We start from the raw sequence: 16,594 nt of genomic DNA, 5'->3' as shown, positions 1-16,594 counted from the left end.
AAACATATATCCATGTTGTATATATTTATATATTTACACATATATCCATATGCACATATAATATATATGCGCGTGTGTGCGTGCGTATGCGTGTGTGCGTGCGTATGCGTGCGTGCATGTATATATATATATATATATATATATTATATATATATATATATATATATATATATATATATATATATATCTATATATATATATATATCTATATATATATATATATACATATATATATATATATATATATATATATATATATATATATAATATATATATTATATATATATATATATATATATATATATATATGGGGAGAGGAAGATGTGCTTGAATATGACGCTAGACTTTCCTTTCGACTCATTTAAATGTAATCTACTTTAAGTAGACAATGCTAATAGAAGCACAGAAAGAAAATCTGAAGAAAGAGACAACGCTACATGTTAGTCTATGACATCGAGAAATACCTGGATTAGCAATATGTAATAAAAGGCATGCAAATAATAAGTCAACATAGCAAAACTGACAAGCCAGCTTTAGTTTAATCTCCTAAGTAGACATAAATTGATCTGAATTGGATTATAAATACGAGAATGGAAAGCATTATTACTTCTTGTTTAATTGAAAGTAGCATCCGAGAATTTCGTGAGGCAGTTAAGAGCAGGGTTGATATTCTATTATTGTCTATATCTTACAGGCGGAGTTACAAGACCGACCATACGAACTGATGGTACAACAGTAGCTTATTCAGGTATGTAAATTTCAATGAATTCACGTTTCAAATCTTCATACAACTCACTGGAAATGTTTATCTTACCTCCAATCTTAAAATTTGTCTGTCTGTCGCTACCCTCTCTCTCTCTTACACACACACCCACACGATATATATATATATATATATATATATATATATATCTATATATGATAAAAAAACATTACTTAATAAACACATATGCATTTATGTTCTGTTAGATTCATGTGCCGATAAAACCATCGAGTTTGCTAAATCATATGTTGATATAGATCCTATAGGCCTGGCCTTTATCAGACATGCGAGGAAAACACTACTGTTTAGTAAGGGCTCAGTATGGGTAAAAAAAAGTCGGATAGTGATGAATTGTTCGATGTATCAATGGAGTCGTACGATTGTGCTGACGTCTGCGATCTAGTGGGTCTCTTTGTATTAAGCACGTTCAGATCTAAGTATGCATCTCATGTCGTTGGTCTATATCGAAATGACGGATTTGGTATTTCTCATGGCTGTGATGGTCACACGCTAGATAAATTTAGGAAGCAACTTACATTTACCTTCAGTCAATTAGACCTTAAAATCACAGTCGCAACTAATCTGTCTAAAGTTGTTTTTTTTTAGATGATTCTCTAGGCCTGAACTCCCCCTCTTATAGACCTTGCCATAAGCCCAACGAAACACTTTTCCATATAAACAGTCTTGTTAGCCTCCTGTATTATTTAAAAACCTGACAGCTAACATTAGTAACAGAGTTTCTAAACTCTCTTCCTCTAAAGAAATTTCCAAGAAGGCTTCCCCCTATTGCAACAATGCCCTCGCCAATAGTAGTCTAAAGGATAAATCCAGAAAATCACAGGTACAAAAAATATCTAACAAGCGCTCAGTAAAATTATCATATAACTGTTGCCTCTATATGAAGAGTATCATTACACGAGACCAACTCCAAGGGCCTACTCCCAGTTGTAACTGTCGACACTCAGAAATGTCTGATTAAATTCATCATATATGAGGCATAAGTTACAACAATGCTAGATTATAAAACAACAGATATGAGCTATATCGGACTATGTGAAGGCAAATTCAAAAGTCGTATGCTAATCACATATCTTCCTTCCGGTACAGGGGCAAATGTAAAGTTGGCTAGTCACGTATGGGGTTTGAAATCGAGCACCACACCATATACGATAAAGTAGAAAGTAGTCAAAAAATCCACACCATATGTTGACGGAACAAAATGTAAGCTATTCGTAGCTGAAAGAACTCAGATCTTAAATTCTAGATCCGAAATTTTCAGCGGTTGTAAGCACATGGCTAAGTTCTTGTGACTAATTGGAAAGTTCCTGTTGACGAATTAAAAAGTGCTTCCCTCTTCTGATTGAAAAACCTTACCACAGACTCTAAGCTACTATCTTTTCAGCTGTATATTTTAAAGTCTAAAGGGAAGTAACTCTAATTTCCTCATTTTGCTTCTTTCTGATTTCTGTTTCGTTATCCGATTTTTTCACCTTCCACCTTTTATATCTATTTCTTTCTCCCCTTTCTCACTTTCTCTCTCATCCTGTCGTCCCATTTTTAGTTTGTTATGCCATGTGGGCAAAGTCTAACGATAGTGCTAGGACACTGGACGTGTTAAAAACACTGTCTGGCATGCTCTCAACACATTAAGCTAATAGCAGCACATACATATACTGTGTTTATTAAATAATATATATACATCCTTTTTGTATTTGGTTTGCGAGATTCTTGATGTGAAGTCGTTTGTTGAAACAAATTTTATTTATTGGGAGGGTCATTACACCAATAATGAACACAAATACTGGTTCAATATAGCTCCTTTATTGTTAGTTATTTGCGCTTTGCCTAACCAACTAAATAATCGATCGTTTGTTTAATCTATTTGCTGAACAATTTATCAGTTGTTTGTCAAAGTCCTTTCAACGCTATTCACGATCTCATCAATGACGTGTCCTCTCTCTTCCAGGTCTATTCTGAGTCTGCTGAGAATTAGTCAATCAAATTAAATAAACGATTAGTTACCCTCTTAGATAACAAACCAGTTGGCTGCATGAGCTTGTTATTACACTGAAACAAAATGTCTGGGGAGAGTCATTCTCTTATGGTGCCTTGTAATTTAACACACTCACCGGTAAAATGTCCACTTATTTCTTTTTTATTTTTCCAAAATATTCGTTGCGTCTTGCAACCTTTTCAATAGTCAAAACTATTGAAAAAGTTGCAAAACGCAAAGAAAATTTTAGAAAAATAAAAAAGAAATAAGTGGAAATTTTAACGGTGTGTTAAATTATAAGGCATGAAAAGAGAATGACTCTCCCCAGACACAACAAAAAATACTATCATATACATTTGAAAATTCTTTAATTTATATATTTGAAAACTCTTTAATTTTCAGTGGGTGATTGTCGAGATAAGACGGATTGCTCTAAGTTCTCGTTTAACCCTTGTGACACGAATCTACGTAGCTGGGCAGTGGACAATTGTCCGCAACATTGTAACCTTTGTGGTAAGTATAGCTTTAATTTATAATAGGTAGTAACCATATCCACCACATTCACACTCAGGCACTGTGAAATATAAACTTATTTTATTTCGAGTAGACCATCAAAAATGTGGCCGATTTGCTACATATATATATATATATATATATATATATATATATATATATAATATATATATATATATATATATATATATAAATATATATATGTGTGTGTGTGTGTGCGTGTGTGTGTGTGTGTGTATTTTGAGGGATCGTTCCATTTTTGTTGCATCTGCATTCATATGTTAAGTCCACTCTTATTTGTCCTAAACACTGACCTCATTAACTGATATGGATTTTAGTCCAGCATTTTATATGTAATAGTGATAATTATGTAAAACATAGATGTCGGTTGAACATAACGCGATCCCTATAAGATAAATGTATTTTTCATAATTCATTTTTAATTTTCTCTTTCGTGATTTTATCGAAATTGTTTCTAAATTTGCAGTTTTACACAGAGCTGTGTTTGCGAATCCATATTATTGTTGTTTTCTTCTTCGTCTTTTTTTTTCATGGTCAATACTATGCAGATATCTTTGAGTTTAGTTTTGTTGTTTTTTGTTGCATACATTTTCATTTGTATTGCGTCTGTGAGTCGTATCTTTATGATTAATGCTTTTGTTGTTTATTTTTGGTGTTTGTTTCTTGTGTTTTCATTAAGTATTCAATTTCTTCTTCGTTTTTTTTTTTGCTTTTATTCTGGCTTTGGGAATGCATCTTCTTAAGTTAGCTATTTGTGGAAGACCAACTTTACGTTTGTTTAAAGCCGAGCTCTTATCCCATCAAATGTTGTCGTTGTTGTTGTTGTTGTTGTTGTTGTTATTATTACTAGGCTACTACAATTGTAATATAATTACGTTACTGTTCAATAATCCTGTATTTAGTGTGCAATTTACTATCACATTAGCACTGATACATGCTTGATCAAATATATAATATAACGAAGTATAATGTAATACAATATAATTTTCAGTGAAGCAATATCTCTTTGTTCATCTTGACCTTTAGTTTTACAAATTCGACGAATTCAATTCACTCGGTTGATCGCTGAATGATAAAGAGAACACTGGGTAGATATATACTGTAATATTGTTATAGCAAAATTATTTTCTGGAACTATACAAGAGAGAGAGGATGTTTAAGGAAATAAGATAACCGAAACTAAGCAATTATGTTTGGCTCTTCAAATCCTTTTCTTTATGAAATGTATCTGTTCTAACGTATGATGAACTGATTAACCATCATTTCGAGCTACTTTGGTGGAATAGAGAACCAGGGAAAGAATAGAGGGATAAGGACAGAGCCAGTTTGAGTGGTACAAATTTTGAGTGCCGCAAGATTTAATTTGTTTACGTTCATTTGACGAGAATCAAACAAGGAGGATAGAATACTTCATTTGAACAATAGACAGTATTCACAATGACATTTGCTACAGGGAAAGAGTTCGTGTCAGTAATGGTTGAATAGGCGTAGGGATGAAGTCGAAAATGTAAGGATCCATGTTATTACTGGGGTTTCGGAATGAAAAATAGGTTATTTCAATTAGCTTTTAGTGATGACCTATCCAGCTCGATACTCATGCACTCAAGGTTGGGTCAAATTTGCTAATTCTAGAACAGTACTTCTGAAATTTTTTTTTCACTAATCCTTTGAACTACGATTCAACACTTTCATACTACGATTCAACACCGCAGTCTTTCTTAATATACATACACATAATAATAAGTCAAAATAACGTAAGATTTCCATGTGGCTTTCACGAAACGCTACAAGGAAATTAGAATTTTGTACTTCTTTAAAATCAAAAATTGTTTCTTCTGAAAGAATTTCAAAACTTCTGGGTACGACTTGTTTGCAACAAATTGATAACGTATAACATGCAGAATAGAGAATGTAATACGTACAAATTAATCTTTCATAACTGAAAGTACAGTAAACCTGGTTATATACTCGAAATGTTTGTAATTTATAATTTCTTCCATTATTTTCTATTCCAGTACCTTTTACGGGAAGCACACCTGGTATGTAGACTGTATTTTTTCTCTCTTTTTAATCATTGATTAGAAATGTAATTGATTTCGGAAGCAAAGACATGTATGTTAGCTTCTTTAATAACATTGATCGGCAACATGGATGGCCGGTGTTATTGCAGGTGGGACTAAATCTATTTCGTGATTTTGTCTCGTTCCTCACACATCTGGTCTAAAATGCTGCCATTGTCATTTGATTTTCATATCTTTAAGACTTTTTTAAAAAGGAGTACCAGTAATTTACTGCATTATATAACCCCCTTCTCCTTCAACAAATGGCATAATGCCCAAATTATTGTCACCATGTTCTTTTTTTTTTACACTCCATTTCACTCTGCCTACTCGGTGTCCATTAGCAATCGAAGCAATCACCGCAAAATTTGAATTTGGAGCTCTTAAAAAGACCTCAATTTGATAAGTATAGAGCCACATTTATCATACTTCTAAGTTTGCGATTCACTATGTTAAATATCATTTTTTTTCAGACCCATATCCAAACTGTCACGATAAAGATGCAAATTGCCCCGGTTATAAGATAGACGTATGTCATGGATCGCTTTACAAATGGGGGCTATCACACTGCCAACGGTTCTGTCATTATTGCGGTAAGATTAGTTTTTATCCTTTTCCCAATACATTCTTTTAAAGACATAAACATGAAAAATCTACTTTAAACCAAACACTGTATAATACTTTGTTATCTATTATCCAAGCATCAATTTGTTACTTAAGTGTATAGTGGTGTTTAGATATTTTTAAACATTTATCACACCACTACATCTGTTAAATTACGGAGACGCGATTGTTATAAAAGCTATGTATTTTTATCACATGTTTTATTTTCTGAGATGTTTTTCAATTAGCAAATATCTGAACAATTTTGCTAAACAAAATATTCTTCGGTTATTATAAAAAAAAAATCTCTAAGTTTATCGGATTTTCATTTATAATCTTCTTTTAATAATGCCGTGATTCCCAGCTTCATCTGTGCATAGATAGCAATCTTCCAATCTCTTAATGCTACCAAACAAAAGAAAGATAAAAACAAAAAGTGCAAACAACTACTGGAATATCAACGTGTCTACATTATAATATCCGATTTAAAAGATCCTGCATAAGTCATAGCCGCTGTCCCTCCTTACCTGAGTAATATCAAAACAATCTTTAACATAAAATTCTATAGCAACAATTAAATTAAAATGTACACATGAGTAAGGAAGCTATTAAGCAAATACATTTTCGGATGTATTTACGCTTCATAACGTATTTCATATCATTACTCCATTATGATCGTTGAGATACACAGCTTGACAGAAATCGTCCAAGTTATCCCAATTATCAGTTAATTCCATAAACAACTCACGCTGAATGAGACCCAGAATGCAATACTCGTTAATTGTATGTGAACGGGATACTTTTTCCTATTAATTATCCACGTTACTATTAACTCTGACTACATCAAGATACTTCAGCGCCAGCTAGTCACTGAATTTATATAAAGCTTCTTCATTGGTTCTTCATCGGATCGCATTTGAACTGCATATGTGACAAGTTTCTTCCGGTCTTTTACTTGCATTGCAGCCATTCTTAATATGATGTAGTTCCTGACCCATCATGGTACTGTATCTGTTGTCTTTGATATACGCAAATACACACACACGCACACATACTCACACATACACACACACATATATATTCATCTATAATCATTAGTCCAACAAAATGTATAATTTGTCGGACTAACAATTATGAATCAAATAGGTTTTTTAGTCCCTCTCAGACTTACCTTTTTGTACGTGGCAAAACCCAGCTTCCTTTTGAACTTGTTATTCCCTAAAATAATACACACATGCATAAATTTATGTATGCTATTTCTCTTTCTTTACAAACTGAAGGCTGTTCTTTCTTTTCACTTCAAGTTAGTCATTACGGTTCAAGTAAACATTCAGAGTTAAAGATTTCCTACTCAGAATCAACTTTCGTTCATAAAACTCAACACTTAAATCCAATAAATGCGGTCATGAATACAGATAGCTGAAATAAATTGCGAGTACAGCCAAATGCTTAAAAATGGTTGTCTGATTGTGAACGTTTGGATTGAATGGCTAATGGAATCAACAGGCAATCCATATACGACTATCATTTAGAAATATTTGTACTTTGCAAGATAACAATAGAATACGAAGTACCATGCTGTCAAGAAGGATTTCCGTTTGAATTAGTCTCTACAACTCAGTTTTTATCCTTCTTTGGCATCATTTCACTTCAGGCAAGACATTACAGGCCTGGGAACGAGTTTCATTGTCTAACTGCAGTGAGTTCAAATCATATTGAGTATATAACTCTCAAGAAAGTAAAGGGTGTATGAAGTTGAAGCTCTGTATTAATGGGATTCCAAACACCCTAGTTAACTTCAGTGTGTATAATAGAGCATTCAACTTTTTAAATGGTACATAAACATAGTCATGATGGATTTTTAGTTCTTCAAACAGTTTGATTTCATCAGCTGTTTTTGGCTCCATTTCTGGTGGACAAATTTAATCTTTTAAGTCCCTTTGGTTGACGAATTATATACCTCAGTATCATACCTAGGTGATGATTTACTTTATTTCCCTTCTGTGTATAACCTTTACGCAACGAGGGAGTATCTATGGGACAACTCAGCTTTCTAGAAGTAGCAGCCAATCCACTAGTGCCTTAAAAAGAGAAAACCACATGAAACAATATAGCTCCAGGTAGGTTATGTTCAGACCCCAAGAAATAAGCAAGATGGCTTATTTGAACATAAACATGATTCAACAATTCGTGGGTGGGTTAATCTTCATCTGCAGCAATAACAACAACTTTGTTTTTAAAAAAAAAAGAGCTATAAGAAAAGGGTTCAGTGATGGATAAACAAGTTTAGTGCTAGAATCATTTGAAGCGGTAGATATTTCAGTATCGGTTGTCTAGATAATCCAACAGCATCATATTTGCCAATTATTCACTTTGAGATATATATATATATATATATAATATATATATATATATATATATATATATATATATATATATATATATATATATATATATATATATATATATATATATATACATGCATACATAAACACAAAGACATGCATATATAATATATGTATGTATATATGCATGCATCAATGCATACACTCACTTTACATAATTTTAATATATTTCTTAATATATTTTATATTGTGTTTATCGACCGGTTTCACCTTCGCTTATCATGACAATGAAATTTATTTACATACGTATTTTCTTAATAAAAATATTTTTGTTGTGTGTGGGGTTTATGAATTAATGATTGAACAAGTAGAAAATACTAAGGGGAGGTGGTTAGTTATTGTTATTATTGTGAACAGGGGAGATAATTGTTCCTCTTTCGGTGAGAGGGAGGGGCGGAAATATATTCATACATAAAAATTCAAAAACTAGAAAAGTAGGGAGAAATATGTACAGTAATCGTGAATTAAAATATGTATAGAGATCAAAGTTAGTTATGCGTGCATATTTAGACGCGTTCTGTATTTTTCGATGAATAAATTTTCTTCATTTAAACGTTCTTGTATAGAAATTGTATCTTTGCACTTGTAGAAGGGGAAAACTGTGAAGTCCATTCCACCATTATATGGTGAAAACTGGAAAAGATACCTGTTTTATCATTTGGAAGGAGATCCTTGATAAGCTTTTGGAATTCAAATCAACACTAAATGATATAAACCGTAACATTCAATTCACAATAACCAAATTATAACTGACATCTATCATAAACCAACGGACTCGGAGCAATATCTTGTTTTTAGCTCATGCCACCCGAAACCCATCAAAATAAATGTCCTCTTTAATTTGACAAAAAGGATTTGCACAATAGTGCACCTCATCTCAAAGCACTACTGTATATATCAATTCACAACACTAGTTACAATGAGGCATACAACACTATCGTGCAAAATCTACCTTTACTAGCTAGAGACCCAAAAATAAACAACATCCTGAAAGCACATAAATTCATCAAGTGCAAAAAGCAGCACAAATCGCTTAAGAGACTTCTACCATGCGAAACTTTACACGACAACCACGAAACCAACGGACGCCCAATCTGTGGAACATGTCCCAACCTACACGAAGGCTCGAATTTCCTTTTCAAACAAGAGGAGAGGTTCACAATTAAAACCAACTTCACTTGTGCCTCTCAAAGTCTAATTTATGTAATAACATACTCGTGTTGTGAACATCACTATATAGGACAGACGAGTATGATATTATGATGGAGAACCACTACATAAAGAGCAGACCCTGTTCCTGCAATACAGACAGATTCTTTTAAGTGAACACATAGAAAAATGTGCAGATAACATAAAACCAAATTTCACAGTATAATACCTTCGATTAACTGAACAATAAATTTGCTTTATCAGAAAAAAATTCCCTTCTGTCTAAGTAGACAATTATTGTTTCAACATATTAAATTTGATCTGTCTATATTCTGTTAAGTTTTTTTTTCAATTCTCTCATTTGTCTTTTCACTTTATTTTTTCCAGACCGTAAGGTTCCTGCCGTGATGTATGAAGCAAGTAAGTATAGTACATTATTTCATAAAATTTAAGCTAAATTTAACGTTTGAAAGCGGAGTATGAAAATATTTACACACACATCTCTGTGCAATAAGAAGTTTGCTTCCCGACCACATGGGACCCTATTCAGTCCCACTGCATGGTACCTTGGCCAATAGTCTTCTGCTACAACCCCATGCCGACTAAACGGAAGGGCAAAGAGCGATGCAGTTTGGCAGCAGTGACGTTGCAACTCATTTCAACATGAAATAAATTGTCTTACTCAAGAACGCAACATACTGCCCGGTCCGGGAATAGAACTCACTATCTCATGATTGTGAACTTCGCTCTCTAATGTGTGTGTATGTATGTATATATATATAAACATATTTGTACATGTATATATATATATATATATATATATATATAATATATATATATATATATATATATATATAGATATATATATATATATATATATATATGTATATGTGTGTGTGTGTGTGTGTCTTTGTGAGTATGTGTGTGCGTGTGTGTAATTTCGAAATGAAGTTCTTATTTAGTAACTATTAATACAGTTTTAGGATTGTGGTATTGCTTTATTCATTTGTTAATTTATATATTCATTTATATTTCCAGGTGCTGCACATGGTTCTGAATAAACCAATGTATCATTATACTATTATCCGGCACTGTGAACATTTTTTCTCTATATTCACACTTATTATAGCATTTTCTTTTATATGTATGTATGTTCAAGAAGTGAAAATAAAACATTTAATATTCTAACAATCAATTTTCGTTTGTTATGTTAATACAAGAAAGTAAAAATGCAAAACGTGACCAAATACTTTTACTAGCTTACATACATACAAACATACATGTATACGTATATGTGTGTATGTATGTATGAATGTATATATATATATATATATATATATATATATATATATATATATATATATATATATATGTAAACGCACACACATATATGTGCATGCGTGATGTGTAAATATGTGCATGTATTTGTTTTGTCTATTATATGAAAAATTTTCCCCATTCCCTTAACCCTTCTTTATCTTTGATTTGAAGCAATACAATTTTTGTACATCCGTTTGTCTGACGCTCCGAGACTTTTACACTATCATTTTTGTAATAATTTGTAGCTACTGACATGTTGCCCACACATTCTAAAATGATATAGCCATGTATACTTTTATAAGTTGCAAAGTTATTTCTTAAACCTGTTGCGATTAAATGCAGGGCGCACTCAGAACACAACATGCGCGACAGTTGATCTGCAGAAAGAAAGAAACAGAATCAAGCAAACGAAAAGTCTCTCTCATCGTTGCAGACCAGAATAATGGATGTAAGAACAATATTGTTACAAAACAAAAGTAAAGGACTAAAAAGGAAGTTTGAGAAATCAATAATGAAAAATAGTCAAACTTGAACATAGTTGTATTCTTCATAAGTCTACATATGCTATAAACGTATATTTGAATATATATATGATTTTGATTTTGATTTGATTTTTTCAGTTTCAGCTAATGAGCTGTGGCCATGCTGGGGCACCGCCATTTATATATATATATATATATATATATATATATATTCATATATATGATAAAACGGAAGATGTGTGCGTGTGTATGTGCAGGTCTTTTTCTTGATTCCTCCTTCAAATCAATATTTTTCATTCGTTCATGCTGAGAACATACATCACTTATGTTCTAGAGATGGTCATAGACTCTTCAAAGTTTCCATATAATGAGTAATGCAGGCCCTAGGGTACGGAGATACCTTCTTGTAGGTAAACAACAAATACCAACGATCGTTACTTCTTGATGACGTAGTCGGGCTACTTTCACTTCGTCTTCTGCTACAGTTTTTACAATGCCCATTCACTGCAAACCACCGATATTTGCACATTAGCACTTCCTTGAGGCAGCCATGCAATTTAAATCGACTTTTAGTTATTTTTTGAACACCTTCAGAAATTAATCTATATTATATATATTCTCTGCTTTTACTCATAGAAAGTTGTGACAGTTATACAATTTTTACAATGATTATTCACTGCAATCTGCCCATATTTGCACGTTAGTAAAAGGCTGTTCTTGCACCTCCAAATGCAGCTGTCACCACGACTTACTCAGTAAGCTACATTCTCAAGAACGTTGTTGCAGATCAGCTGACACCATTACCGACCTCGATCAGGTTACACACTTTCCAACAGAATTTCTCAACTCCCGACATCCTCCAGGACTCCTTCCCCATGAACTTCACTTAAAAGTCGGTTGCCCTGTCATCCTCCTATGCAATATAAACGCACCCACACTATGCAATGGAACTCGCCTTGTGGTAAAACAAATGATGTACCATGTCACTGAAGTCCAAATTATCACGGGATACAGCTTTTATTCCGAAATTTCCGCTATCCTCAACAGACTGTCGCTACTATACACGGAGACTTCAGTATCCTCTCAGACTCAGCTTCACCATGACAATTAACAAAGCACTGAAAGTTATCGGATTGGAATTCCAACTTCATGCTTTTCACATGGACAGTACTACATTGGTTGTTCCAGAGTTGGCCATCCGGACAATTTATAATTAATGCTCCTGAAAGAAGAACCAAAAATGTCGTCTACAAAGTAGCCCTAAAGTAGTTATTCCTCTACTGCAATATTCACATCTACGCCAAACTGTAGCCGTTAGCAATCAGACTTCCTACAAGCATTTCATTGATATTTTACTTCATTTCTGTGATTGCTGTTAACAGTACATTATCTTGAATGACCCTTCTTACTTCACGCACGCTGTTCGCTCATAAGCGTGCTCTGACATTTATTTTTGTACCTTTATTTTATTCTATTTGTGTGCTTGTTATAAATGTTTGCTTTTCTTTATCATACATGACTTTCATTGTAAAAAGCTTCAAAGCGGTTGTGTGAGGCATTACAAGTAAAATAACTACATGCTACAAAACGCTTCAGGTAAGATATAGGATCCTTAATGTCTACTGCAATTGCGATCTCATTTCATGAACTTTCATTTATTACTAACTTCCAAATTTGTGTTAAAAAAACTTTATTCATTACCTCGGTTGCTTAATACCATATCATAAAATGCTAACGAAATTGGTAATTATACATTTTACGTTTATCAACTTGAAACGACTTCTAACTGCGGGCTAATTAACTTAAACCGTCCAAAGGAGTGCGCCATTATCACAAATCACGCACACACACACACACACACACACACACACACACACACACACACATATATATATATATATGTAAAGAGAGAGAGAGGGGGGAGAAAGAGAAATGCCATGATATGCGGGACGGCTGTGTGGTAAGAAGTTTGCTTCAAACTACATAGTTCAGTAATCAATCCCATAGAGTGGTACCTTGGGCGAGTATCTTCTACTATAGTCCTGGGCTGACCAAAACTTGTGAGTGGATTTAGCAGATGAAAATTAAAAGAAGCCCGTCGTGTGTAGATATACTATGTGTATGTGACAACAGGTGCTAGTTTGCTTAAATTGTCTCCTCACTCAAAGCTATCCTTAGATCAATGAATCTGATAAATTCTTTGCTGATGTGTACTGATGTCTGCTAAACAGATAGTAATTCATGAAGTGCAAGCATAGCAACAAGACTCCGAATAATAACTATCTATTCATTACTATACGCTCTGGCAGAATCGAACCTGACTATACTGATTGCAGTTGTTTATATTATCTAAAAGGAAGAAGTGTATTCTGATGGCTAAAACCAATAGCGGTTAGCATCTTAAGGTTTGGATCTTCCAGAATGTATTAATAATAGCTACGTTGATAAAAACACCCTTGCTTTATGGTGTTTTTTCAGCATTGGTCATTTTACAGCTGTGTATGTTTGCGTAGATCTGATCTGCCAGTCTTTTTAATTCGGATTTCACTTCGTCATTTGATTCATCGTTGTACCTTAGTGGTTTTCTTTTTTCCTATTTGTATTGAGAATGCGTATCTGCATAAATCTTGATTTACAGTAATTCTCTCCTGGAGTGATTAACATTTTATTCTAAATACTTGAATATTCCTCTTTCACGAGTTCTTAATTTAACTTCCTTTCAATACTCTTTTCACATTCACATGCCTCATAAGTGTACCCAATCATTCGACAGCTAAGCTGTAACAGGAATAATGTTTCTTGACGTCATAGAATAATACTATCCATATTGTAAGCGCTCACAACTACATTACACTCATTGATTCTTAATGTGTTTGTTCATATTCTATTAATTCTAGCACCGTTTATATAACTGCCAGAATACCGGCATTAGTCTCTTTACACTTAACTGACAGCTCAGCTTAAGAGCAGGGGTAATAAATGATATACTACAAGGGAAATAACCCAGAGAATACTTGCTGGTCGAGAAAGGAATGCCAGAGGCATTTCTTCTCTTATTAATTTTTTTTGCCAATCCTTCAAAACGTCTTTCTGCCCTGAGTGATCTTTCACCAATTTACAGTCATCGAGGCGGCGAGCTGGCAGAAACGTTAGCACGCCGGGCGAAATGCGCAGCCGTATTTCGTCTGCCGTTACGTTCTGAGTTCAAATTCCGCCGAGGTCGACTTTGCCTTTTATCCTTTCGGGGTCGATAAATTAAGTACCACTTACGCACTGGGATCGATGTGATCGACTTAATCCGTTTGTCTGTCCTTGTTTGTCCCCTCTGTGTTTAGCCCCTTGTGGGTAGAAAAGAAATAGGCATTTCGTCTGCCGTTACGTTCTGAGTCCAAATTCCGCCGAGGTCGACTTTGTCTTTCATCCTTTCGGGGTCGATAAATTAAGTACCAGTTGCGTACTGGAGTCTATCTAATCGACTGGTCCCCTCCCCGAAAATTTCGGGCCTTGTGCCTAGAGTAGAAAAGACCAATTTATTGTTAAATTTACAGTCATTCTTTATTTTTTATATTTTACTTGTTTCACTCATTGGACTCCAGCCATGATGTAGCACTGCCTTGAAGGATTTAGTCGAACAAACCACCCACTAATTTTAGAGATAGGTTATTTATTCTATCGGCCTCACTTTACTGAACCCTAATGTCACGGGAACATAAAAAACCAACACCGGTTGCCAAGCGGTGTCAACCTCATTATATCATACAAATAAATTATTCATACTACTATAATTCAGAATATTCTTTTTTTCATTATTAACAATATATATTACTATACTAATGCCTGACATATCATCGAGACTTTCTCCTATGATAGTGATTAACCAATGAAATATTTGGATTATTTAATCTCTGACGAGGATCTGCTATCCTCGAATTGACTGGTATACACACACACACGTACACACACACACACACACACACACACATACATATATATATATATATATATATTTAGTTCTAAATAGTTGGACTCCTAAATAGCATGAACCCCAAATAGTAGGAATACTAAATAGCATGAATCCTATGTCCATAAAGAAACTATTCAGTTCACCTTGATTATCTCACTTCCATTTCTTAATATATAATTAGTCTAAGATATCTTTACAAAATATGTTTAACCAAATAGGAAAGAATATACCATACTGGTTTTAGTTTAACACCCATAAATGATTAAAAAACTTCATTACAAACTTAGAATTAAATTCTCCTTTTTATAGTGTTCTCCAATATTGTTGTGAGGATATGCATATTATTGTGACCATTTGACATTGACCTAGTTCTCCTAACGCTGAATTTGTTCATCAAATAGTAGTAATTGGCATTTAGTTGTGACAATGCTGTCTTCCACACAAATTCCTTATATGGAGCTATGACATCCCCTATACCCCATTTCTATAATTAGAAAATCTTTATTGCCTCCTCTCACTTGTTCTTCATTCTCAGAACCTTAAAGTAGTTTGGAACAACTGAATCTTAGTCAGTCAGTTTGATGAGCTCCACTACCTCAAATGTTCTTAAAATTTAAATCCATATCTTTGTCTATGTATCTACCTTCTCTATAATATTGCCACTTGATATGAAAATTTTTGTATTAATGGAAAACCTCTATAATTGGCTGATGAGTACTCAGCATTTTAAAACTGTTGTAATACTTACAACATTTAATAAAATGATGTAGTACGAAACGATCGTACCAAATTACCGGAGTCTTTCTGGTTGCTTATTTTGATTATAATCACCCCACGGATTTTTATGGATAACACCATACAGAATTCTGGTGCATCTAAATTAAATACCATATTCATTTGAATCTAAATTTTTGCTGAACTTATATATATATATATGTGTGTGTGTGTGTGTGTGTGTGTATACATGATGGGCTACATTCAGTTTCCGTCTACCAAATCCACTCACAAGTCTTGGTCGGTTCGAAGATATAGTTGAAGAAACATGATGGAGATGCCACTGAATACGGAACCATGCCGTTGGGAAGCAAACTTCTTACCATACAGCTATGCCTCCACCTATCATGTTAGAACTTCTTAAGCGATTTTGAGCGATTTGTATAAGCCTTCATGTACGGCTCAAATGAAATGCAAGCTCGTTGAAAATGTGTTAAGTGTTTTTCTGTAATTATATTATTTCTCTTTGCTCTGAAAGCAAGGAAATATTCTTTTCTACTCTAGGCACAAAGCCCGAATTTTTATGGGAGGGAGCAAGTCGGATTAG

At 33.7% G+C, this 16,594-nt stretch overlaps 1 protein-coding gene across 1 annotated transcript in view; it reads left to right on the top strand.

The window, feature by feature from the left end:
• The window catches only part of LOC115210527, a 139,410-nt gene extending 128,708 nt beyond the window's left edge, over nucleotides 1-10,702 (top strand). Inside the window, exons 30-35 of the mRNA XM_036502240.1 lie at nucleotides 695-748; nucleotides 3,159-3,269; nucleotides 5,306-5,329; nucleotides 5,824-5,943; nucleotides 9,895-9,927; nucleotides 10,546-10,702. Of these exons, the coding sequence (XP_036358133.1) occupies nucleotides 695-748; nucleotides 3,159-3,269; nucleotides 5,306-5,329; nucleotides 5,824-5,943; nucleotides 9,895-9,927; nucleotides 10,546-10,568 (365 nt within the window). The 3' untranslated portion in view covers nucleotides 10,569-10,702. The remainder of the gene's footprint in view (nucleotides 1-694; nucleotides 749-3,158; nucleotides 3,270-5,305; nucleotides 5,330-5,823; nucleotides 5,944-9,894; nucleotides 9,928-10,545) is intronic.
• Nucleotides 10,703-16,594: the final 5,892 nt, after the last annotated feature.

Source organism: Octopus sinensis, linkage group LG4 (genome assembly GCF_006345805.1).
Source record: "Octopus sinensis linkage group LG4, ASM634580v1, whole genome shotgun sequence".
Lineage (NCBI taxonomy): Eukaryota > Metazoa > Mollusca > Cephalopoda > Octopoda > Octopodidae > Octopus > Octopus sinensis.
The sequence above is the reverse complement of the archived record's forward strand: the minus strand, read 5'-3'. Positions and strand labels throughout refer to the sequence as shown.